The 27314-nt window shown below is 34.8% G+C and overlaps 1 protein-coding gene across 1 annotated transcript in view; it reads left to right on the top strand.

Moving 5' to 3' along the window:
- Nucleotides 1-27314, top strand: part of XPO4 (exportin 4) — a 122950-nt gene that overhangs the window by 81743 nt on the left and 13893 nt on the right. Inside the window, exons 10-18 of the mRNA XM_059378342.1 lie at nucleotides 13104-13280; nucleotides 13888-14030; nucleotides 14540-14685; nucleotides 15523-15700; nucleotides 20597-20756; nucleotides 21222-21391; nucleotides 22230-22404; nucleotides 25048-25341; nucleotides 26399-26579. Of these exons, the coding sequence (XP_059234325.1) occupies nucleotides 13104-13280; nucleotides 13888-14030; nucleotides 14540-14685; nucleotides 15523-15700; nucleotides 20597-20756; nucleotides 21222-21391; nucleotides 22230-22404; nucleotides 25048-25341; nucleotides 26399-26579 (1624 nt within the window). The remainder of the gene's footprint in view (nucleotides 1-13103; nucleotides 13281-13887; nucleotides 14031-14539; nucleotides 14686-15522; nucleotides 15701-20596; nucleotides 20757-21221; nucleotides 21392-22229; nucleotides 22405-25047; nucleotides 25342-26398; nucleotides 26580-27314) is intronic.

Raw genomic sequence — 27314 nt, 5'->3', positions numbered from 1 at the left:
GAGGTGCGGAATAGTTGGTTGAGAATAAAGCTTACCTATTGTCATAACTGTTGTTACATATAATATCCTTTGTATTGTTTAAAACAGTATTATTAGCACTAGAAACATAACCAGATCTAATGTGCTGGGGGTTTAAAAATGAACACAGAGTGAGGTAGAAAAAAGGGATTGCCCGTCTACCCCTTGTAAGCCAGGCAAGTCCCGGAGATGTTGGCACATGAGGATATTGCTGGAGTAATTCAATTCCATCAATATTTATTGACACCTACCATGTGCCAGGCATGGTGCTTGATGTATATACATTACTTAGCACTAAGAATTTGAAAATTCATGTGCATTTCTAAAAGGAAGAAACTATTTTAAGGAATTTGTAATGTTTAAGCACTCTGAAAATTGCAGCTCAGACTCTTGGTGTTTTTATGGGGGCAGATTTTTTCCCCCTTGTGATCTATCTATAGGATTCTTCTAACAGCTGCAATACTTGTCCACTAAATCAATTTATCTTGGGGTCTTTTAGAAGCCAGGAATACTGTCAGCTGCATAGGTATGCTGAAGTTAAATTAATTCTATGCCTTTAGGGCCAGCTAGAAGAAAAAAAATAAGAGAACGAATTAATTCCTTTTGCATTGAACATTCAGAGGCTTCTGAAGTTTAAGTAGAGTTCATGAAGTTTTATTTGTGACATTTCTGTTATTTTTATCTATGTTATCGTATTTGCCTTAAATAATGCTACACCAGGAAAAAAATCTAAATTCTTCCAACAGATAAACAACAGCATAAACTAGTAAGAGTTCTTTGAGTCTTTAATCTTTCATTTTTCCTTTCTTACTAGTGTTTTACACTTTGCACTACATCATATATTATTTGATCTGTCGTTGGATTCGGGGGTTGTCCCCATACCTATAAATTTTAAACTTACTGTGAAATATTTCATTCATCCAAAGTAAAAAATTTCATATGTATATGTGTATATATGTTATAAAATAATAAAATGAGTCACTGTATACCAACCTCCAGATTAAGAAATAGTATATCGATAGAACTTTTTTTTTTCGATAGAACTTTTTTTTTTTACCCTTACATTTACCTGGAGTCGTCCCCCCCCCCCCCCCGTCTTTTATTGTAGGCATGTTTTTGTCTCATCAGTTAATTCTTTCAAATGGTTTTTTTCATCATGTTTGCAAAGGAACACTGCTAGTGAACTTCTGGTCAGTGTTGGCATTTTTTTCTCCAGCTTCTACAATCTCTGATTGTTTGTTTTCACTCCCAAGTCCATGTAAAGAGTAATACAGTAACAACAGCCTCAGGCCAGAAATATAGAACACAAAGTTAAACCAGGTCAAGGAATTTCTTAAAGAATATTTCTTAGAGGGGCGCCTGGGTGGCTCAGTGGGTTAAAGCCTCTGCCTTCGGCTCAAGTCATGATCCCAGGATCCTGGGATAGAGCCCCGCATCGGGCTCTCTGCTCAGCAGGGAGCCTGCTTCCTCCTCTCTCTCTTCCTGCCTCTCTGCCTACTTGTGATCTCTGTCTGTCAAATAAATAAATAAAATCTAAAAAAAAAATATGCCTTAGAAATAAAATTTTCTGTGTGAGAATGAATTATCCATATCCATCTTCTTGCATTTTTTATGTCCGAATCATATTCTTCTTTTGACTAACTCATGTAATTTATGTTTACATATGAAGAAAATACTGATGATCATTTCAATTTCATGGACTTCTTTTTAATATTTGGAGTCTTCATGTTGGTTATTTGCTGTCTGTAGAAAAAAGATCTATTGTAGTGGGATGGATCATACTAAATATCTGATAGTAACTATTGTCCTGTTAGGAGTAGGTTTGGAGTTGTTTACAGCATGACAATCAAATTTAGAACTACTCTAGCACGAGATGTATTTTCAGTGCAAGAGTTATCTTATGTACTTTTATAGTATCTCATATTAGGTATATACATACACACATACTTTATTATTTAGGACAATTTTAGATTCATAGCAAAACTGAATGAAAAAATCAGAGTTCCCTTATTCCCCCTGCCCCTACAAATGTAAACAGCCTCCCCTAACATCAGCATCCTCCACCAATGTGGTAAACATTTGTTACAATCGATGAACCAGGACTGACACATCCTTATCCCGCAAAGTCTATAGTTTACATTAGAAATCACTCTTGGTGTTATATGTTCTGTGGATTTTGACTAATGTGCATTGATATGTATTCACCATTATGGTATCATACAGGATAGCTTCAGGGCCTTAAAAATCTTTTGTGTTCTACCTCTTTCCCCTATCGCTGGCAACCACTGATCTTTTTACTGTCTCCATAGTTTTGGGGTTTTTAAAAACATTTTATTTTTTTAAAGGTTTCATTTATTTATTTGACAGAGAAAGGGCACAGACAGGGAGCAGCAGGAGAGGGGGAAGCAGGGTCTCCGCTGAGCAAGAAACCTGACATGGGGCTGGATCCCAGGACCCTCAGATCATGGCCTGAGTCGAAGGCAGATGCATAACTGACTGAGCCATCTAGATGCCCCTAAAAACATTTTATTTATTTTACAGAGGGAGAGCACAAGCAGTAGGAGAAGTAGGCAGAGGGAGAAGGAGAAGCAAGCACCCTCTGAGCAAGGAGCCTGACATGGGGCTCGATCCCAGGAATCCTGGGATCATGAGCTGAGTTGAAGGCAGCTTAACCAACTGAGCCACCCAGGTACCCCTACTATCTCCATAGTTTTTGCCTTTCCCAGGATGTCATATAGTTGGAATCAAACAATATTGTTAGATTTTAATTCTGAAATTCAAAGTCAAGAAGGGGGAGCAGATTCACATATACATATTTACTTTAGAAAGCCTTCTTTGGCAGCATCTTCATAAATGAAATTCACCACTATTTTTTTTTTTAATATTCACATAGACGTAAAAACAGATACTTTTCTATGGCTGAAGGGCTCCAGATTCACTCCTCTGTACACTTCTAAGTTAATTATGAGCTTTGAAATGTAAGTGCTGTTATCACAGTTTGATTACCTTCTCCACCCTCCATTCCCAAATGGAGTAAAGTGGGGTCAAGTAGTCTCATAAGCTCTAAGCCCCTCTCCAAAGCCTTTCTGGCAGCAGGCCTGACAATACTTATGGCATGAGCACATAGTGTCTAGCTTGGACTCCTTGGTCATCTCTGTGCACGTGCTCTGGCTTGGCTGTTGGGTGTTGGCCAGTGTGGCCATGGAGCAGGGCCAAAGTATTATGAAAAAGCACTTGGTTAGGTTTCAGTTCTCCATGATTAGACTGAAAGATTTAGTTGCCAATTGTCATCAACCAGATTTCTCACACTTTGCCTGATGAGTTACTTATATTGGTATTCAGGAGGATCCAGAAGGCTGTTTAGAAGTTTTTAGTTCTTATTTTCTATCACCATCTAATGAATAGGGGCTCTTACAGTCTGTGATTTTCTGCTTTGTTTAGTATCAGGATTATTGTTCTTTCGATAATAAAAAAGCTTATAAGGCTTTTACATCTAATACTTTTCTATATATGAATAATTAAATTATGATAAGATTCATTATATATGTACTAAAGAACAACAAAGATAGTTTTAAGAAAATGTCCTGCTTCCTTTTGAGATACCAGAGGTTAGAGGATGCTATTCCATAAGTTCCTCTTAAGATATGTTACCAGTCTGTTTGTTTTGGCAAGATAAACTGTTAAGACTTAACAAATGATGTCTGCAAAGCACGTGCTTTATTAAGTATATAAACAGGCCGCAGATGTTTCTTTGGGAAGAAACTATTTTATTCATCTCTGTATTCCAGTGCTTCGCTCTTAGCATTCAATGTATTTTTATTGAAAGAATAAAACTACCCTTTTTTCTTGCTGCTGATAACACATTGAGCACTGTGCATGGCCATTGTAGCATTGTATTTGTTCATCTTAAAGATCTTTTCTTTAGTCCTCAAAACCATCGCAGATTATTTTATTATGTCATATTTGATACAAAAAATAAAATGTTACTTTAAAACATCAGATCACCATAAGTGAACCCATGACCCAACCTAAGATCACCAGTACTGTGGTCAGTGGTACCAGTGTAGTCATCCCAATCCTATGACCCCATTTTCTCCCCCTTGCAACCCTGCAAGAAAAGTGACCACTGTTCTGAATGTGTCATTCTCTTGCTTTAGAAATTTTCATCATTTCTATGTATAAGATACATCATCGTGTGAATGTTATGCCAGATTTCCTCTGTTCTGCTGTAAATGAACTTTTGAGGTTCCTTTTCTGCCATTACAAACAGCATTACAGCAAACATTCTTCTGTGTGTTTCCTGGCATACATTCATGAGAGCTTTTGTAAGGTCTAAACCTAGAAATGGAGTTTTTGGACCATAAGATAATGTGAATGTTCAATTCTACAAGATAGTTTCAAATTGTTTGTTGAAATGATGGAACCAGTTACTTGTTCAGTAGTGATATGTGTGAGTTTTCATTGGTCCATGTCTTTCCCATCACAGTTTTGTTAAACTTGTAAGTACACGATATGGTCTTACATAATTAAGGTGCTAGTAAGGTGAGCATTTTTTCATATATATGATTCCTGTGGTTATTCCTTTGAATTTCTTGTTCAGTCCATTCCCCATTTCCGTGTCAAGTTGTTTTTTTTGTACTGTTTTATAGAAATTCTTTATACTGTACACTAGTTTTTTTGTCAGTTATTTGTTGCAGATCTATCCTCCCAGTTCTGTGGCTCTTCTTTTCAGTTTATGATATCTTTCTTCTTATAATTAATTTGGAGTAATTTTAGATTTACAGAAAAGTTGCAAAGCAGTACCTTTTACCTAGTTTGCTCTAATTTTACCATGTTATATAACAATGGTACATTTGTCAAAAGTAAGAAATTAACATTAGATGAATTATTATTAACCAAACTTTCATGCTTTATTTGGATTTCACTAATTTTCCATCAGTCATTTTTCTGTTTTGGAATCCAATCCTGAATACACTATTGCATTTAAGCTTTATGGTGTCTTTTGATGAACAAATGTTCTTCGTTTTAGTGTAGTCAAACTTACTGTCATTTCTTTTATAATTAGCATTATTGGGGTGCCTAGCTGGCTCAGTCAGTAAGAGCAGTGTGGCTCTTGATCTCAGGGTTGTGAGTTAGAACCTCATGTTGGGTGTAGAAATTACTTTTAAAAAATGATTTGCATTATTAGTTCCTTGTTTCGGACAGCTCCCCTTCCTGTGTTTTCTTCTAAATGTTAAAAGTTTACCTTACATGACTTGACCATCTTAGACTTCAGGTTTTTTTTTTGTTTGTTTGTTTGTTTGTTTGTTTGTTTTTGACTTCAGGTTTTAATATGGGATCAAGTAGGGATCCAATTTCCCTTTTTTTCATATGGATAACAAATTTTTATTGATTTATATTTATATTTTTTCCCATTTTTTTTTTAAAAGATTTTATTTATTTGACAGAGATCACAAGTAGGCAGAGAGGCAGGCAGAGAGATAGGAGGAAGCAGGCTCCCTGCTGAGCAGAGAGCCCGATGTAGGGCTTGATCCCAGGACCCTGAGATTATGACCTGAGCCCAAGGCAGAGGCTTTAACCCACTGAGCCATCCAGGCGCCCCTATTTTCCCCCATTTTTATTGAGAAATAATTGACATACATTGCTGTGTAAGTTTAAGGTGTACAGCATGATGGCTTGATTTACACATATGTGAAATGATCATCACAGTAGGTTTATTAACATTTATATATCATAGATACAACAAAAAGAAAAAATTTTTCTCTTTGTGATGAGAACTTTTAGGATCTACTCAAACAACTTTCCTATGTATCACAGAGGAGTGTTAACTACAGTCATCATATTTTACCTTACTTCCCCAGAATTACTTATAACTGAAAGTTTGTGCCTTTTGACCACCTTTTTCCAGTTCCTCCTCCTCATTCCTCTGGTACAACAAATCTGATGTCTTTTTCTGAGTTTTGTGGGATTGTTGTTGTTGTTCTTCTGGTGCCATATATAAGTGAGATCAGTGTTTGTCTTTCTCTGACTTATTTCACTTGGCATAATGCCTTCAGGGTCCATCCGTGTTGTCACAAATGGTAGATTTTCCTCATTTTTTTTTTTTAAACGGGAAATTTTCCAGTGTGTATATATACCAGAGTTTCTTTATTCATCTCTCAGTGGACACTTGGGTTTTTTCCATGTCTCGGCTATAATGCTGTCTATAATGCTGCTGTGAATGTGGGGTTGCAGATTATCTTCTTGAGTTTTTATTCCCTTCGGATATATTCCCAGAAGTAGAATTGCTGGATCAAATGGTAATTCTGTTAATTTTTTGAGGGTCCTTTGTACTAGTTTCCATAGTGGCTGCACCAATTTACAATCCCACCAACAATGCACAGGGGTCCCCTTTTCTCCTAATCCATGCCATTATTTATTAACTTTTGCTCTTTTGATGATGGCCATTCTCACACCCATAAAGTGATAATCTCCTTTTGATTTTGATTTGCATTTCCCTAATAACTAGTGATATTGAGCACCTTTGATGTACTTGTTGACCATTCCTATATCTTTGGAAAAATGTCTTTTCAGGTCCTTTGTTCATTTTTAAATTGGATTATTTGTGGGTTTTTTGCTATGGAGTTATATAAATTCTTTATATTTTTTGGATATTAACCCCACATCATATCTATGCTATCGTATATGTAGTTTTCACATAAAAGCGGTGTGTTTCCAGAACTCTCTAATCACTTCCATTGGTCGGGTTTCTATTTCTGCACTTATATTTTGCTTTATTCTGAAGGGGTGTTTAGGTATTTGATAGGACAATCTCCCACCCTCACCCCCACTCCCTTCAAGTTCTTCAGAACAGTCTTGGATATATTTGGCTCTTTATTTTCCATATAAAATTTGTGAATTTGTTAAGTTGGATTGTGGTCGGGGTTATGGGGAATCCCCTCTCTCTCTTTTTTAAAGATTCCATTCATCATTTTGACAGAGAGAGAGTGGGAGAGGGAGAAGTGGGCTTTCTGCTGAGCAGGGAGCCTGTCACAGGGCCCAGTCCCAGGACCCTGGGATCATGACCTGAGCCAAAGGCAGACACTTCTGAACCACCCAGACACCCCAACTATGGGGAATCTTAAGTGAGGAATGGATATCTCTCGATACTAACACTATCCATAAAAGTGGTATTTCTCTGTACTGATTTAAGTCTAATTCATTGTGCCTAAATAAAGGAATACATTTTTTACTAACTTATATTTTTGTTACTATTGTAAATAGTATTTTTAAACTTCATTTTTCACATTCCTGCTAGCATAGAAAAAAATGCAGTCAGTTTTTGTATATTGCCGAGTTTTGTATCTGCCGAGCCTGGTATTTACTAACCCTTCTAAATTTTTACTGGTTCCAATAATTTATCTTTAGAATCTTTTTAGTCTTCTGTGACAATTACATCATTTATAAATAATGATAATGTATTCAGACATTACAATCTGTGTTTCTTTTTTCTCATAGTTTAATACATTTCTTTTTCTTATTGTACAGTATTGAATACAAATGGGAACAACTCATCTTTTCTGGTTTATCATTGGGAATAATGTCTGCTCTAGGTTTTTGAGCTGTTCTTTATCAAAATTGCTAATAGGTTTCTGTAAAACTTGACTGACTATTGGATATTATTAAATGAAATTCTGCTTAATAATTTAATGAACTGAATTGCTCTTATGGATATTTCTAATGGTAAAATTGCCTTTGAATTTCTGAGCTGAACCCAGCTGGATAATCATGTATCATGGCCTTTTATGAATGGCTGGATTTGTTTGTTGTCAGAATTATAACAACTCCACAGATCACTCTCTAGCCCATTTTTTTCTCTTCACTCGGTCAGTTTGTATAAGATTAGTTGTTTTTTATTTTGCTTTTTTTGGCTAGTTCACTAGATCTCACCTGTAAATCTGCCGAGCCTGGTATTTTCTTCTGGAGAAAAATTTAAACTAACTAAAAATTTTAAATGGTTGGTTGTGAGAATATTCAAGTTTTCTTTTTTCTTTGTTTTCCTTGGTCCAAATACTAGGAGTGTGTCCATTTTTTTTAATCAGTTAAGTTTTTACTTCTACTTTTTTCTTCACATTTATAATTTTAATTTTGTTACTTGTATCATTTCAGAATATAATTTTAATGTAAAAATGGAATATGCTAACTGGTAAAAGTAACCCAAACGGTGCATAAAAATTAAAATTCTTCAAAAATCCCATGAATTGCCCACTTTCTTGGCATCTCTTTATTCATATATAGGGTTATAAATACCTTTTCCCCTCCTCAAAGTATGAACATTTAATACTCAAAATTGTTTTAAAATTTTTTTGATTAATGAGAAGTAAACCAAATCACTTGTAGTTTCACCTTCTGAAACTTATTAATTTTTTAATGTATTTTTTCCAAATTTTAAGCCATACTTAGACTTAAATAAAAATAAAATCATTACTTTTTATTTATATCATTAGCATTTTTTCATGTCATTAAAATAGTACTGGAAATCATGATTAGGGAAATGGTTCATAAATTTGTTAGCATGTGTTTAAGTAATGCTGCAGTAGACATTCTTACATGTAAATCACCATATGACTCTGCTATTAAGTAGACATTCTTAAGTCAGTTCCATTTTCAGTTAACCCTTTGAATGTTGTCTTGTTCTACATTAGGCCACTCTTCACAGCTGCTCTTCCATTAATCAGGCTTTAGAATAGTGGCCATGAGGGAAAGAGGAAAGGTATTTAACATAGCAGTTGAAACTATATTAGAGATTATTTTATTTTTTCGTTACCTTCTTTGTTTCATAGATTTCTGGTGGCATTTAAATGAAATAATCTTTTAAAGTTAAGATTAGAGAAAAAGAGCAATGGTGATATGCAAGCTAGAAGCTTACTTTGTAGGTAATAATAAATTTGATTTTTTAGATTTGAATTTGAAGGACTTGAAATGGGATGGGAGGTAAGGTTCCTTAAGAGGGTCTCCTGCAAAAAGAGGGAGCACAGCTGCTCCTCAGAGGAATTCTTTCTAATATTAAGTAAAAATAAAGGTAGAAAAAGTTTCTTGCAAAGCTTTATATAGGAGGCAGTGAATGATGTGGAATCCTCCGTCCCATGACAGCAGATGATGCTTGAACAGATTTTATTTGGCTATTTTTTGCAACATTCTTTAACTCTCAGTATACCACTGGGGTCTAGATTTTCAGTTTCCTTTAAGTTCTTTTTTGTTTGTTTGTTTGTCTTTATGTTTAATTGGATCCTGTTTGGAATTCAGAATTTTTCATTTTCTGCCCATAGTAACAAAGAGGAGGAAATTGCCAGAATAAGACCGTTTACAGTGATAAAACAAATTAGAAATAAATGTAAAGAGATGGCATGCTAAACTCCAATAATGATGATGAAATTGATAGTATAAGTGAAATTAAAGATTGAGTTTAAGCTGATATCCTAGGTAAATTTTTTCAAATTCATCAACTTGTGAGAAAGCAATTTATTTCCAAGGACAATAGGAAAATAAAGCGTTCTTATCCAGTCAGTAATTCCACAGGAAAAACTTCAAGTATTTTGTGACAGGAGTTTTGACTGAGTTGACAATATTCCTTTATTTCTTTTAATATTTGTGCTGCAGAATTTACTTATTGCAGTTTATAATAGCATTGGTGCTGAAAGCAGTATGTACAAAGGTGGAAATAATGGTGTAGAAAATAAATGATACAGAAATGAAAAAAAAATTGGTTGACTTGATCATTTTCATAAGTATTTGTAAATCTAAATGAATATGTTCTCGCATTTATGGAACCAAGAATATGGATAGCTGTCCTTCAAAAAATTATGAGTTATGAAAGTTTTCAAAAGTGTAATGCATTTTGATGATACCTGAGCAAGAAGAACCAGTGGTCCTCATTCGTAAGTTCTGTGTTTACAGCAAATTCTCCCCCTTGCTAAAACTGTATTGTAACCCCAAAATCAGCCCTTGTGACATTCTCATAATTCATGGACATGTACATGCAAAGATTTATGAAAAACAGGAATTGCATGACATGCTTATTCCCAGCTGAGGTCAAACAAGGCAAATGCTCTGCCTTCCTGTGTTAGCCTACATATTACAAACAAATTTTCCTGTTCTCTAGAGCTACATTTTTTGCATTTTTGTGTGAATTGGGGTTTTCTAAATTTTTCTCAAAAAATACTGAAGTTCTTGGGGCGCCTGGGTGGCTCAGTGGGTTGAGCCACTGCCTTCGGCTCAGGTCATGATCTCAGGGTCCTGGGATCGAGTCCCGCATCAGGCTCTCTGCTCAGCAGGGAGCCTGATTCCTCCTCTCTCTCTGGCTGCCTCTCTGCCTACTTGTGATCTCTCTCTGTCAAATGAATAAATAAAATCTTTAAAAAAAAAATACTGAAGTTCTTCCTGTGCAGTGACTGCCAGGATCATTTCACTATTTGAGATGGCCTCTGAGTGCTATGTTGAAGTGCTGCCTAGTGTTCCTGTGTGTAAGATGGCTGTGATGCCTTATGGAGCAGATACATGAATCAGATAAGTTTCATTCAGGCATGAGTTATAGTGGTGTTGATCACTAGTTCATTATTAGTAAATGAATGATGTATATTAAATAAGGTGTCTGTAAACAGAAAGACATAAAACTAAGTTATGCATAAGTTATGCACAGTTATGTATTGATCTGTTCACCTCGACGTGGTAGAAAAATGTAGTGATGGGAGAAGGACCCTAACCTGTTTACTAACTCAGCGTTTGTGGCATCTTTATAGAATATAAATACCACAGATAATAAGCAGTAACTGTTCATGAAATGAATAAGTTCCAGTTGGTTTCATTCAAAGGATTGCTCATTTTTGGTAAATATGCTTTTAGGGCCAGGTAAATATATAGTAAGAATTTGGGTTTGCTCTGTTTAAATCCTTATTAAATTATCTAATGACACTCTTTTCATTTTTTCCTTCATTCTTTTGTAAATTTTTCACAAAACGATTTAAAATTTTTATATATTTTAAAAGGTCCATTTTAAGGGTGCCTAGGTGGCATTAATTGGTTAAAGCGTCCAACTCTTGGTTTCAGCTCAGGACTGATCTCAGGGTCATGTGATCGAGCCCCATGTCAGGCTCTGCACTCAGTGCAAAATCCACTTGGTTTCTCTCTCCCTCTCTCTTTGCCCCTCCCTCCACTTGCACGCACATCTGTATTCATCTTCTCTCTCAAACAAATGAATCTTTAAAAATAACTAAGAGGTCCATTTTACCTAGAAAATGACTGGCTTTTTTGTTTTGTTTTTGTTTTGTTTTTAAATACACTGTGGGTAAATAAAAGCTGAAGGCATAAGAAAACAGTTTATCTGAAGTAGTTCCCGTAAGTGCTTAGGTACTATGATCTGGGGGCACAGGGTAATCTGGAATACTTGAAATAGATTTTCCATTACTTCCCTTTTTTAAGTCATTGGCAAATTGCTAGAATAACAGTTTGAGATGATTCTCTTTGGCAAAGGTTCCAGAGTTCTGTATTTGTAGGATGAATGCCTGTTTGCTTTAGAACCCAGAAAAGCCAAGTTTTAAATTAGACCTATTGACCTTCAGTATTCGTGGGTTCACTACCTAATATCAGAATACCAGAAACCTAGTAACAAAATGGTGAAAACCTTTTAAGTGAGTATATAGTTCAAAACTCTGTTCTTTTATTTATAACAAATTTCTTATGAGAGACACCATTGTTAAAAACTGACCCTAAAATGTGTGTTTATCCTTCATGGCCTTTAGTTATTTTTTGTTTGCTTTTTGCTCTTCCCCATTGGACTGAGTTTAAAAGCATTAAAGGGCACGTTATTTATGTTTCTGTACTAACCAGTAGTTGGTTGACACTAAGTGTTCCTTTCATTGAATTGTGCTAATCTAATGAGTTTGTGGGTGAAGAAATCAATACATAGGTAAATTATGTACCCATATTAGTAATTGATGGCAAAATTAGGATGTGGATTCTTACTAGAATGTGAAAAATGAAGTGATACGTTAAATGTTAAAGACTTTGGGCTCCATAGAGGTATCCTTAATCTCTACATATGGACTTCCTCCTCAATATGACAGAATACTTTACTGTGAAGTTCTTTTAGTTATACATGTTGTAAAACTTAATACCCAAGCCTGCATAATTGTTAGTACCATTCTATTCTACATTGCTTACTGTCCATTTGGCTTCGCCACTTACTTGTACTCACATACTTTGCTCATTCACTTGTACTCACATACTTTGCTTTTTGTGAGTCCGCAGGCTTCTGGTGTTCCTCCCACCTCAGCATCCTTTCTGGATTCCTTCCTGTGTAGGCCCTATCCTTGTTTTCCTTTTTTGTTCTAAAATGTTAGGGAATAGCTATGAAGTTCTCCCCACATATTCTTAAATATGCTGATTAAACCAGTCTGTTTTCATCATCCTTCACTTTTTCTAAAATCGTTGAAAGGTGTATATTAAGTACACATTTAGTATTTTTATTCTAACAGTTCTCTTGACTACAGAAAAATACTGTTTTAATTTTTACTTGCAAAGCACATGTTCCACAAAGTACTGAGCAGCTAGTCTTCTGAAAAGCATTAATTCCTTTGTGCCTGAGAATTCCTTAGATTAAGGGGCACTTGGGTGGCTTAGTGGGTTAAAACCTCTGCCTTCAGCTCAGGTCATGATCCCAGGGTCCTGGCATTGAGCCCTTCATCGGGCTCTCTGCTCAGCAGGGAGCCTGCTTCTTCCTCTCTCTCTCTGCCTGCCTCACTACCTGCTTGTGATCTCTGTCAAGTAAATAAATTAAATCTTTAAAAGAAAAAAATTTTTTAAAAATTTAAGAAAAGAATTACTTAGATTAAGTTATAAAGATTTTAGAAGGTTTAACAAAAAGCCTATACATTTTTATTGTAATGTTTGTTTAATTTTAAAATGGGCTCAGTTAGCTCTAGATTATTAAATAATTGGGAACCTTTGCTAAAGGAAAAATTCATTTATATGTATAACTCTGTAACTCATGTTATAATTCCCATCTTATTTCTCTGACCACCTGTTTTATGAGTGTTCTTTTCTCTTAGCTTGATAAAGATGACATGGTATACATGGAAGCATATGACAAATTGCTAGAGTCCTGGCTAACTTTGGTTCAAGACGACAAACATTTCCATAAAGGCTTTTTTACCCAACATGCTGTTCAAGTTTTCAATTCCTATATTCAGTGCCACCTCGCTGCTCCAGATGGCACAAGGAATTTGGTAAGTTTCAAGCTAGATTGTAAGTAAAAATCCATTTCATTATAATTCTGTTTTGTCTATTTTATCCTATTATACATTGTATAATACTAGATATTTAGGAAGAGCTTCTTAAGAAGATGTGCTGAGAACATTAGAACAAAAGTTATCCCATTTTCTAAATGAGTTCAGTGTTTTGTTTTCGTAGTTACCCCATTTTTCTTCAGTTTTCACTGAAAACCTGTGTCTTCCACCTGTCTTCCTAGTTGTCCAGTGATACTTCTGTATAAAGGACCAATATATCTTAAAGATTGTCGGATTTTTCAGTTACTGAAGTTAAATTCTCTGGTGTGGGGAAGTGGGTTGTGAGTGCATTTTACTGTTTATACATGTGCACCATGGTGGGGTAATACCCTCCATTTCTTTCTCTTCTGTGTCTCCCTTACCCCGTTCTTTTGTAACTGCTAGCATTATCAAGCATAGTTAGTAGGCCCTAGACCGCTGGGTTGGCTCTGTCCACCTCTCCTTTTCCTGTGATATGCTGAAGTTATTTTACAGTGCAACAGAAATGTATGATTCATTGAACAAAGGAATGCAGTTCCTCACTCTCTATTTCCTTCTTCAATAATAGACTGCCAATGGTGTGGCCTCTCGTGAGGAAGAAGAAATAAGTGAACTTCAAGAGGATGATCGAGACCAGTTTTCAGATCAACTAGCCAGTGTAGGAATGCTAGGAAGAATTGCTGCAGAACACTGTATACCTCTTCTGACAAGGTACACACAGTCCAAAGAAACCCCATGGAGCAAATATTCTCTATTCACAATTCCCTGGAGAGCACTTAAAGTGTTTAAAGACTTTAAACACCCCCACCCCGTATCCCAGCACACTGGAACAAATGGACAGAAACATACTCATGATTGCATTCCTTGGCTTGTACATTTGGAGCCCAGGCACTACAGCATAGATGGCAGAGAGATTGTGGAAAACATGGTATGAGAAATGATTTGACCCATATCAATATAAAAACTTGGAATAACCAGTTTTCAAATGCCTGTTGTAAACCTTGATTGTTTGTAAAGCAATGTTTTAATTCTATGTCATAAATAATAAATCACAATTCCTATACTGCTATGAGAACAGTTGTGTACTATAATATTTTCATATATGTGTTTTTGTGCTAACTTCTTAATTTATGATGTCTAATAAATGGATATTATGAGTTGTTCTAGATCTTTGTTTATTGAGTTTTATGAAGCTTTGGGTTTTTTTTCCCCTCTTTCAGTTTATTAGAAGAAAGAGTAACAAGGCTCCATGGTCAGTTACAACGACATCAGCAGCAATTACTTGCTTCACCTGGTTCAAGCACTATTGACAACAAAATGCTTGATGATCTGTATGAAGATATTCACTGGCTTATTTTAGTTACAGGTTGGTTGGTTGTTTCTTTTTAAAATGTAGTTGCCAACTGAGCAGTTTAAACTTCATATGTTAGAAGAAGCTTCATATGTTAAAAAAAATAAAAGTCCATACATGAATTGGATAAATTGGATGAAATTTGAATATAGCTTCTGTATATCACAGAGCTGTGGATGCATTTTTAAAAAATACTGGCTAACATGTATATTTAATGCCTTTTGCTTACCCAGTGACATGTGGAATTCATTGCAACCCACTGATTTAGTTCTATTTTTTTTCTGTTTAGTACTATTAGCAGGTTTTATTATTGTTACTGTTATTATCCCCATCTTATAAATGAAGAAGCTGAGAGAGAGTTTTACCACAGAGTAGCCTGTGGTCACACTGCTATTAATTTTTGGAGTCAGAATGCAAATCTAGGCAATCTGACTTTTAGGGTCTTATTTTATAAGCATATTATCAGTGTTTTTGTATTTTAAATAATCAAGAAAAAGAAATCTTACTTTTTGAAAAGGCATGCCCAAATACTGATTTTGATAGAGATAATAGTAGAATTCCTATTATGTTTATAGATATATTACTGAAAATTATTAAAAGGTAGATTAAAAAGCCTACATGTCAGTATGAATTATAAAATTGATGAATAAAACATTTGTCCTTTGTATTTTGAGAGTTAATTATCTGAGAAATAGAAAATTTCTCCTCAAACTTGAAATTGACATTTATAATTTATCTTCACATCAACTTAATATGATGTATGTAAATCAGATAAAATTGAAAACATTTATAGTACGATTTGATAAATGTAGATTTGTTAAGTGTTCATTTTTAATTTTTTTTAAACTGAAGGCTACCTCTTAGCTGATGATACTCAGGGAGAGACTCCGCTAATACCTCCAGAAATAATGGAATATTCCATTAAGCATTCATCTGAAGTTGACATTAATACAACACTTCAAATTTTGGGATCTCCAGGAGAAAAGGCTTCTTCCATCCCAGGGTACAACAGAACAGATTCTGTGATTAGGTAATATGAACTCTATAGCTGTGCTCTTGTAATTTATACTGTTTTATAAATTCTGAGTTGATGGGTAGATTACTTGAGTGTTAGGCACGTTGTAAATCTGATACATGAAAGAAAACTTGGAGAAGCCTTGAAATAAACAAGGATGGCAAGTACTCAGTATATATAAGTAATGCCAATCTGGTGAGAATTGACAGCTATATCCTGTACTGGGGAAAACAAATGTAAAATTATTCTGAATACAGTGAGACTTTGAAGGGACATTTGACCTAAAGTACTCTGAACATATCCCATGTCCATCAGAAAACAGTGCTAACACAGTACAGGCACCCTAAATGAATGAAACAAAGTATGTGAGATTTTTAGAAACCGGGGGAATATTAACAAGCATTTTTTTGTTGATAAAGCTAAAACTACATTTCAGTGGCTTTCTTAAGGAAAACCAAGATTCTTACTTTATAAAACAGAAATAGCTGTCCTGAATATGTGAAACTTGAGAGTCCTGTCAGGTGAAGTTAGAAGACAGTAGTGTGCCTAGATGAGAATTGACTTCGATCTTCCTATTAGTAGTGGCAAAATTTTCATTACTTTTTAATGGTGAAATTAAGGAGGGATACACCTAGACAAATATTCTCCTAAAAGGGGATTTGAAACAGCATTTTGGATTTCAGTATCTTTAAATTTAGGTTTCAGGCAGAAATATCAATAATGAAATAACATTGGTTTTTGCCAGTTGCAAAATCAGTAACTCAAGCAGGGTGCTGTCCCCCCTCATCTTTTTATTTTTAATGCAAAAATACATGGATATCATTTATGCCTGTGCAGTAGAAAGTGATTTTTTTTTAAAAATGAACTATTAAGTTAATATCAAGGAAATGTTTGAGAATTTATTTCCTTTATTGTTTTATTCTCTTGTTTGAAATAAAATATCAATGCTCTATGGAAAAAGTTTTATTCTTTATGGGATTACTATATGCATTAGATTAGGTGCTTGTGGAAATCATCACTTTTGCTTTGGCTTGATTCATGGCGAATGTTAATTTCAAAGGCAGTTCATTTCAGGGTGCTGTCATATTATATTCTTTGTCACATTTCTTGCCTCAGCAGTACCATCAGGAATGCTTTCCTTGTATTTTCAGTGCTTTTTCAATTTTTGCAAGTCTCAGGTATCAGTGTGGGAGCAAAACATTTTTGTATCTGAGAGCACAGACTATGGAGGGTTGAGATGAGGGTTGGAAACAAAAATTGTCTTCTCCAGTCCAAAGAATTAATTTGAAATTGAAGGCTATGTGAGAGAAACACTACTAGTTTGACTAAAAAAAGTTCACATTTCTTGAAGAATTTATCCTTTAACAAATAATTATTGATTACCTAATATGTACCAAGTACTGTTCTAGGCATTTGGGATACATTAGTGACCAAAACCGACAAAAATCAATCCCCTTCTAAAGCTCTTTATAGGGGAAAGATAATAAATAAATCATATGGTGTGTTAGAAGACCATAAGACTGTGGGATAAGAAACTGAACAGGGTTAGGAGAATCAGGAGTGCTGATTTCAGAGATTTCTATAATTTTTAATGTTGTGATCAGTATAGGCTTTATTTAGAAGGTGACTTGTGAGCAAAGACTTGAGGGTGGTAGGGATGAGGCCATGATGTCCTAGGGAAGAGCATTCCAGGCAGAGTGAACTAACTGCTAATACGAAGGCCCTGTGGCATGCCTGGCATAATCAGGCAACAGTTGGAACTGCCATTGTGGGTTGAGCAGAGTGAGATGGAATTTTGTCAGAAAATGGAAATAGAAGGGAAAATAGAGGGAAATCAGATAAAGTCTTTAGCCTTTGCTGTTGTAGGGTTTTGAACAGAGAACGTTTGAAAGGTTACTCTGCTACCTTGAGAGTAAACTACGAGTGACAAAAATGGAAGCAGGGGGACCAGTGAAGAGGCTAATTGAAGTAATCCAAGGCAAAGATGATGGTGATCCAGATTAGAGTAGATGTTGCAGGAAGTTAAAGAGAGCTTTCTTGGACCCATTTTGCTGACTTTTGGTTTATAAACTGAAAAGGTAATCCAAGATTAATTTGTAAAGTATTGGAAAGTGTGAGTGCTGTCTGAAATACAATGTTTAGATAGCTTACTTAAGAATTAAAGTAAGATTAGGAGTTTAAACTATCAACAGTGAAAAAATATTTGAGTGTAACATTGTGTGCCCACTATACTTTAATGAAAAAAATGTGACATTTTCATCAGTTCAACTCCCCTATGTGCCACGATCCAAGGATACAGTAGAAGTCTGATAAGAGTGATAGAGGAGCACCAAGGTTTACCTAACCTCTTACTAGGGGAAGAATTAAGGGGTGCTTTTGGGAAAGATGGCATTTAACCTGATAGTTGAGGGCTGAATAGGAGTGCAACATACAGTAGAAGGTGAAGAGTATTCCAGGCAGTGACAGTAGCCTAGGCAGAGACCTGGAAGTGAGAGTGTGGCGTGAAGCAGGAGGCATTTTGTTGTTGCTTACATGTAAACGTAGAGGGAAAAGGTCTTTGTGGAGATGAAGAAGTAGGGATGGTCTTTGTATTGCGTGAGAAAGATTGGAAATAGGGAGGTGAAGTGATCAAACCATAGTAGTAAGATTATACTGTGGAAAACGGATTTAAAGGATGACAAGGTAGGTTAGGCAGCATTTCCATTAGTAGGGTGAAAGAGGCAGATGGTTCTTTCAGAAGAAACCCTATGGGGTACAGTGGTGAGGATATAGGAAGGCTTCCAGGGGAGCCTCAGCGAACTGCCTGTGCTACTTTTCTTTACCTTGCTCCCGCTTTACAAAAGAAAGGCAAAAGCTCTTATTCATTCTGAATCTTATCATAATGGATAGGCAGATATGTAAAAATGTGCAGAGTGCCAAATAAAGGGACAGTTCCAAATAGTATGGTGTTGGGAGTGAATGACTGAGGAATAGAGAACCAGTAATTTTACAAGTCAGAAGGTTTTCAGCCCTTTGCATTAAATGACATTGAAGGAATCAGGTTGTCAGTTAACAGATTGTTAAAAGTAATTTTTGATGGTGGATTTCTGTGATTTTTGGCATATAACTTGGAAGAAGTTCAAATAATTAAGGAACCCTGTTATTTTAAAAATGCTTTCCATTTATGTGAATAGATTTTCCCACTGTTTCTATTTAAATGAAATCGGATTCAAATCAAATTATGTTCAGTTCTGTCTTATTCTAGCAAGACATAGTATTTTTTCAGATATATGGACTCATTTGGAAAAACAAAATCCTGCTACATTAATTTCAATTACAAATGCATAAAATTTTATTTTTACATTTAATAATTTGTTTAAATTTGTGTTGTACTTTGCTCAATTGTGTATTAGTATTACATCGATAGATAATTCAAAAGATGTTTTAAAAATAGTCTTATGATCACTGAGAATATTTTAAAATTCTATTTCAATAACCAGACATACTTGTTTCAGATAATTAAATGGTGTGAGCAGTAAATGAGTATAAAAATATATTAAGATAATCTGGGGAAATGAAATTGAAATGAAAATTTAAGGAGAAAAAAAATTTGAGGAAAAAGAAACAATGTAAAGTTTCCAACTGTTAAAGAAAAATGTGTTTATTTTTCAAATGGATGATGGTGGGTATCAGAAAGAACACTGATAAATAAATTCCTGTTTATAATTTAGAAAGTTACTGTAATTATTTAATTCAAATTCTGCTAGGCTGCAAGTTATATTATTTAAAACCATTCATTCTTATGAGAATAATCTGATACATTGACTTAAATGTCTTGTGAAGTCATGGGGTATTTTTGTTCATATCCACCCTAAATTGAAATTCTTGATATAGGGAGTAGGTAATATATAGGGGAAAAGATGTTCTGGGGGTAGAAACTTAAAAACTACTGGTTTGGTGCAAGGAAAGAAATTATATCAAAAGGATGGAGTGATAAATAGTAGCTAGTACTTTGGAGACATCCAGTTGGATAAAGAACTGAAATATAAGATTTCATTACAAGGAGATAATTTCAGTCATCTTGAGAAGAACAGTAAGGAAAAGTAGCAGAAGCCCTACTTCAGGTGATTAGAATCTCTGCTTTGGCACAGTCAGTCATAAAATGATTTTTAAATGGATTCTTTCAGTTACACCCTTTCCTTCTTTGTGTTTTAGCTAAAGTCAAGTTAAATATATATCACTTCTGATTATGTTCTCTCCTACTCCCACCTCCAGAACGAAGACTTTCCAACTTAACTGCAGATCATGCTCTTTTATTGAAACCATATAACCATATGAATTATGTAGTGTAGGAGATGACACTTTCTTAGAGCACATCATTACAGAGATAAATTTTTTTAGCAAGACTTTTTATTTTAAAATACCATTAAGAATCAAGTTTTTGTTAGGAAGTATTTAGGACTATCGGATTTAGAGACAAGATTCAGCATTCAAAGTGTTTTAGATAAGTCGATTTCCAGATCCTCTACCATAAAATGACAAATGTATAAAAACAGCGCTAACCCATGGGAGGTTTGAGTAGTGATAAAGTGCTGAAGAATTTAGCATTTACTCTGAACTTTTAATTTTATGTATTTCTCCATTTTGAATGTGAAAAACATCTTTAGATGGTAACACTGAGACTTGCACATGCAGTACCACTTGCACAGAAGGTTGTCTCTATCCATGACTCTTCACTTTGTCTTGTTTCTTGCTTCCTGAAAGGTCAGCAGTAAAACAGGGCCTTTATGTACAACACAGTTGACGAAAATTTCAAGTGTAGCCTGGCCTAAATTCAGAGAGTTGAGAAACAGAAAAAGGACTTTTAAGAAAAAAACAAGACTAGACAGTCAATAAATAAAAGAATAAATGACTTCTTTTTTATACCTACAGGCTGTTATCTGCTGTTCTGAGAGTTTCAGAAGTTGAATCTCGAGCAATAAGAGCAGATCTCACTCATCTACTAAGCCCTCAAATGGGCAAAGATATTGTTTGGTTTCTAAAACGCTGGGCAAAGACTTACCTCCTGGTGGATGAGAAACTATATGATCAGGTCAGAATGTAAAACTGACTTTGTTTGGATTTATGATGATAACAATTTTCTTGGTGATTTTCTCATCAACATAAAATTAAGAGCTGAACATCTTCCACATTGAAGAGAACCATATGAATGGCGTGCAATTTTAATAACTTTCTTAGAGCACATCATTTGATTCAGCTTATTTTAACTGTATTAATTTACAGATTACTATTGGGAATGGATTAATTTATGTTCTTTGTATTTGGTGTAAATATCATTTTGGTGTATTAATATGAAAGTAAAGTTGATGGGAAAATCACATTGGAAGATTAAGTGGATTGAGTATGTCTTTTTTGGATTTAATAGAAATGAATACATTTAAAATTGATATAAGTAGTACTTCAGATTTAGATGCTAATTTCAGTTTGACTTTTCAGTGGATTTCTTTTGAAGATGATCTTTCTTTCTGACTTTAAAAATTTTGTTTTCTCTCTTAAGATAAGTCTGCCATTCAGTACAGCATTTGGGGCAGATACAGAAGGTTCTCAGTGGATTATTGGCTACCTCTTACAAAAAGTCATCAGTAACCTCTCAGTGTGGAGTAGTGAGCAGGACCTTGCAAATGACACTGTGCAGCTCCTTGTCACTTTGGTGGAAAGAAGAGAAAGGTAAGCTGATTATAGGAGGAAGACTGTGTGTGTGTTGTCTGTAGTCTTTCAAGTGGCAGTTACCTGGTCCTAAAGTCCAGATAGGCCTTGCATTTTGGAGCAGTGTAATATATATATATATATATATATATATATATATATATATATATATATATTTTATTATTATTATTATTATTATTATTATTATTATTGCTGTAAGTACAAATACAGCTTTCGCATGTTACAGTTGAGGATTGTGTTGACTATTCAGGGATTTGGCATTAAAGAATCTTATGAGAAACATGTTTAATTCAGTAATTTATAGTTTTAAAAACACTAATACAGAATAATCTTGTTTAATTTTTTCAGGTATCCTGTTCCATTTTAAAGATAAGAAAAACTTGATAGTTTAATTATTTTGCAAGTTAAGAGCTTAGTGTTTTCTACAACTTGGAAGAGTTTCTCATTTTTCTTACTACATAAGAATGTGATTGTACTACTCCTGGCATTGACTAACTCTTACTTAATTGAGTTTCTTGTAATTTACTAGGTATTGTTCCAAGCATTTCAACTACAGTATTTTATTTAATTATTGTATTAGTCTCAACCATGAGAATTAGGTCTATTATTATTGTTATTCCTATGTCATAGATGTGGAAACTAAGGAGAGTAAATAAATTTTAGAGTATCAAATAACTAATGGGATTTGAGCGCAAAATTGTGTGACTCCAAATTCTATACCAAGTTTATTATACTGTACTTCAATAACTAATTAAATTTGGTTACCTTCCATTTTTGTTTGCTTAGTATAAATATGATGTAAGTAATGCGTCTTGTGTTTTGTTCTTTCTGCCTGTAGGGCAAACTTAGTAATTCAGTGTGAAAACTGGTGGAACTTAGCTAAGCAGTTTGCAAGCCGAAGCCCACCTCTGAATTTCTTGTCAAGTCCTGTGCAGAGGACATTAATGAAGGCTCTTGTTTTGGGAGGTTTTGCACATATGGACACAGAAACCAAACAGCAGTATTGGACAGAGGTAATAGTTCCCTTTATTTTGATAGCATCCTCTTATATCTTTCCCTGTGTGTTGCTGTAAAATACTCTGTGGGGACATAAATATGTCAGTTATACCTTTTTTTGATACTTTTCCCTTATAATGAATAGGTTAAAGGTTATTATTTTTACAAATATCATCTAACAATTTGTCCATATCTGCATTCATGAAAACTTTGAATAGTACTAAGTATTTTGTGGTTTGGGCACATTTAGCCCACAACTCAAATGAAAGCCTAAAAAATCCGTGAAATAGCCCCTTGTTTTGAATGTGGAGATGCAAATTAACCACATATTAGTTTGCTAGGACTGCCGCAACAAAATACCACAAATTTAGTGGTGTAAAAACAGAAATTTATTGTCTATAGACCAGAAATCCAAGATCAGGGTGTTGGTAGGATTGGTTCCTTTTGAAGGCTGTGAGGGAGAAGCTGTTCCAGGCCTCTCCCCAAATTTCTGGTGGTTTCTGGCCGTCTTTGGCATTCCTTACTTTGTAGAAGCATCATCATAATCTCTGTCTTCATCTTCACATGACATTCTCCATGTGTGCATGTCTGTGTAAAGATATCAGTCATACTGAATCAGAGGCCCACCCTAATCATCTCTTCTTAATTTACTTATATCTGCACCATCCCTGTTTCTAAATAAGGCCTCTTTTTGAGGTACTTGGGGTTTGGACTTCAACATGTCAGTTTGAGGGGGGTACATAATTCAACCAATAACCACTGTGGATACATTGCCTTATGTAAATTAGCTTTAAATCAGGAACCAAGAGTTAACCAGTTTATGTAGGTGGATGGCCTGTAGTCCTTGTGACTAGAATGCTCTTAATGTCTGAGAAGGGACACAGTAACAGAATTAGACTTCAGACCAGAATTTAAATAATTGTGCTCTCATATATATAGCTTTAAATAGAATTAAGATATCTTCCTAAATATACATTTTCACTCAGGACAGGACTGATTATCTGAAGTTATGTTCTCTGCTAAGAGGAGTTAGAAAAGAGAAAAACAGGCAAGAGGTGCATGTTGGATTTGACCTGTAAAACAGAGGCAAATTGGAACCCACCAAACCAGACCAAATCTGGCCTGCTTTCACTTTGTAAATAAAGTTTTATTGAAACTCAGTCATGTTCAATTGTTTACATTTGTATCTCCGGCTGCTTCTGTACTATTGTACAACTGTAATTGGATAATTGGGCCAGAGATGACATGTTCTGCGAAGTCTGTATTTACTCTCTGGCCCTTTGGAGACTTAAATTTAATCTTTGGGGGTGGGGGCAGTTAACGAATTAGAAAGAGATGATCGTGACAGAATTCTGTGAATGGCATTGACTAAGTCATGTTCTGTGATTGGTGGTTGTTGGAAACTAAATTACTTCAGGAAGTGGTTTGACTTACATATATTGTGAAGTAATTTCCATAAGAAGTTTAGTCAACACCCATCATCTCATATAGATACAATAAAAAGAAAAAACAAAAAAAAATTTTTTCTTGTGATGAGAACTCTTTTAAGAATTTTCATATATATCATACAGCATAATAATATGTATTAACTGTAGTCATCATGTTGTACATTACACTTCTAGTACTTACTTATTCTTAAAACTATTCCCCTCCACCTCCACCTCTAGTAACTACAAGTCTGTTTCTTTTTTACAGAACATTTTTTTTAACAAATCTTTTTCTGAAAGTTGGAATTTTTTGTTACTTTATTTTACTATTTTATTAAAATTCCTCATTTTAAGTAAGATCATATGGTATTTTCCTTTGTCTGAGTTACTTAAGATACACCCTCAAGGTTCATCCATATGGTTGCAAATGGTAGGATTTACCATTTTTTATGGCTCAGTATTCCGTTGCATATGTACCATAACTCTTTATCCATTCATCCATTGACGGACACTCAGGTTGTTTCCAGGTCTTGGGAATTGTAAATAATGCTACAGTGAACGTGGGGGTACAGATGTCTTCTCAAGTTGCTGTTTTTATTTCCTTTGGATACATATCCAGAAGTGAAATTACTGGGTCATGTAGTAATTCTGTTTTTAATTTTTTGAGGGTCCTCCATACTATTTGCCATAGTGGGCGGCACCAGTTTACCATCCCCATTAGTAGTGCCCTGGGATCCCCTTTTCTCCACATCCTTGCTGGCATTTATCTCTTGTCCTTTTGATGATGGCCATTCTAAAATGAACGAGGTGATATCATATTGTGGTTTTGATACCCATTTCCCTAATGACTAGTGCACTGTTACTTCTTTATGTAGGCCAGAATTTATGATGACCCTCAAAATGGGGAATGTTGGGATCCCTGAGTGCCTTAGTCAGTTGAGTATGTATCTTCATTTTGGCTCAGGTCATAATCTCACGGTCGTGTGATGAAGCCCCTTGTTGGGCTCTATGCTTAAGATTGTCTCCCTCTCCTCCCCTACCCCTACTTGCACATGCACACACATGCTCTCTTTCTCTGCAAAATAAATAAAGTCTTTTAAATGGAGAATGTAACATGGTACAGTTTGTAATGCTTTATAAAGTGAGTATTTATCCAAGTTGAGGAAATAAAGTTGAAATAAATGAAACATGTGAATTAAACTTTAGAAAATTGTGTTTTACTATCATTGATAGGTTCTTCAGCCACTTCAGCAGCGATTCTTAAGAGTGATAAATCAAGAAAACTTTCAGCAGATGTGTCAACAAGAGGAAGTCAAGCAGGAAATCACTGCCACACTGGAGGCCCTTTGTGGCATTGCTGAGGCTACCCAGATTGACAATGTAGCAATTCTTTTTAATTTTTTGATGGACTTCCTTACCAATTGCATTGGATTGATGGAAGTTTACAAAAATACCCCAGAGACTGTCAATCTCATAATAGAAGTTTTTGTTGAAGTTGCACATAAACAGATATGCTATCTTGGAGAGGTAAGTGCTTTCTAATTTTATCCCTTTAGGATTAGAACTCCTTAAAGTATAACAAAATAACAGATACTTTACTTTAAATTCAGTGAATACTATCTGAAATATTTTTGTGCCTCCAAAAGAGTTTTCAAAAAGACTTCAGAATTTTCCAGAAGAACTCAGAATTCAGAGGAAGGCTTATTGAAGGAATATAAATTACTGACCTAATACTGTTAGTAATAAGTAATTTTTTATATAATATGTTATTCTGTCAAACTCAACCAAATGAGGAATATTTGATAAGACAATAGTAGAAAAATTTAATCAGTTTCTGTCTGTTGAAACTCTAAAGCTTAAAATTTTAAGTGGCAATTTGTGTCTTTGCTTTATAAATCAAATGGATATTTAGACACTGAATTCTTTTATGATCAGTAAGCAAAGGTGCATTTTTTAATCCTTAGAAGTTATTTGGAAAGCTGTTTTAAAACTGTCTTAAAGGAATATATTTGTATTTGCCTGCAGATTAGTATAAATCTTGTTTTAAACTATTTCATAATGGGTTCCTGATTTGTACATTTTTTTGCTAGATCAAAGACACCTGCTCAAAAGTAAGATTTTATTTTATAAATATTACAAATCAGTCACAGATGCATGACTGAGAGGGCAGGCCATTGCCATTTATTCTGATGTTTAAGACCACTGTTTGGTACTCTCTGCTTTTGCAAGTTAAACAGTGTTAAATCTTAAAATAATAAATGTTATATAAGAAATTGAAACAGCAAAAGTACAGCAGTTCTGCTGCCAAAATATTATTATCTCTCTAGTATGTGTTATGAAATGAACAACAACAACAAAAAAAGATGTCAGATTTTGTTAGAAACTGCTAATTTTTAAAATACAACTGCAATCTTTAAGGTATGCTTTTTCATTTTTCTTAATGTTTTATAATAGTTTAAAACAAGTATTTGAGCTACTCTTGGGATTCAGAGTAAATTTGTTAGATTATAGTTTCTTTTAGGGCTTATATTTTTTCCAAACTAAGTTCTTCTTAGTAGTGTAATTTATGCACATTCTCTTACAGTCCAAAGCTATGAACCTATATGAAGCCTGCCTTACTTTGCTGCAAGTATATTCTAAGAATAACTTAGGGCGACAAAGAATAGATGTTACAGCAGAGGAAGAGCAATACCAAGACCTGCTTCTCATTATGGAACTTCTTACTAACCTTCTATCAAAAGAATTCATAGATTTCAGTGATACAGGTAAGATGCAGTGTAATGGTTTTAAATTTTTATTTTTTATTGTTTTTTTTTTTAAGCAAAGGAATATTTTTAAGTGAAATTTTATGAGAAAATTCAGTTTATAAAATCATGAAAGTTGGTCTTTTTGGTTGAAGCAAAGGGGTAGGACCAACATCCCTTCCTGCTTGGTGCTTCCCTTATAGGAATAATAGTAATCATCTTGTATTTATTAGGTTCTTAAAAATGCTAAGCACTGTTTATATCACAAAGGCAAGAAATAAGTATCATTGTTACACTCATTTTGTTGATGAGGAAACAGGCACAGAGAAAGTCATGTCATTTGCCTGCAGATCAATAGCTAGTAAGTTGCAGGACTGGGATTCACATCCTAGCATCTGAATGGGATGCCAGAGGCCAGTCTTTTCTGAGGTACGCTTTATTTATTTATTTTTTAAGATTTTATTTATTTGAGAGGGAGAGACTGTGTGTGTGAGTGAACATGAGCAGGGGTGAAGGGGGGCAGAGGTAGAAGATGACTTCCCACTAAGCAGGGAGCCTGATGTGGGGCTTGATCCCAGGACCCTGGGATCATGATCTGAGCCGAAGACAGCTGCTTAACCGACTGAGCCACACTAGTACTCTGGCGTTATATTTATTGACCAAATCACTCCCTTTTGGTAGCTATCAGCCAGAAGTGTAGCACTTTCCAGATTGCAGCTTGGTTTAGAATCCTTGTTGGGATGAGTAACACTGAAT

Source organism: Mustela nigripes, chromosome 15 (assembly GCF_022355385.1).
Source record: "Mustela nigripes isolate SB6536 chromosome 15, MUSNIG.SB6536, whole genome shotgun sequence".
Lineage (NCBI taxonomy): Eukaryota > Metazoa > Chordata > Mammalia > Carnivora > Mustelidae > Mustela > Mustela nigripes.
Note: the sequence above shows the minus strand (reverse complement) of the source record. Positions and strands in the feature narration are given on the sequence as shown.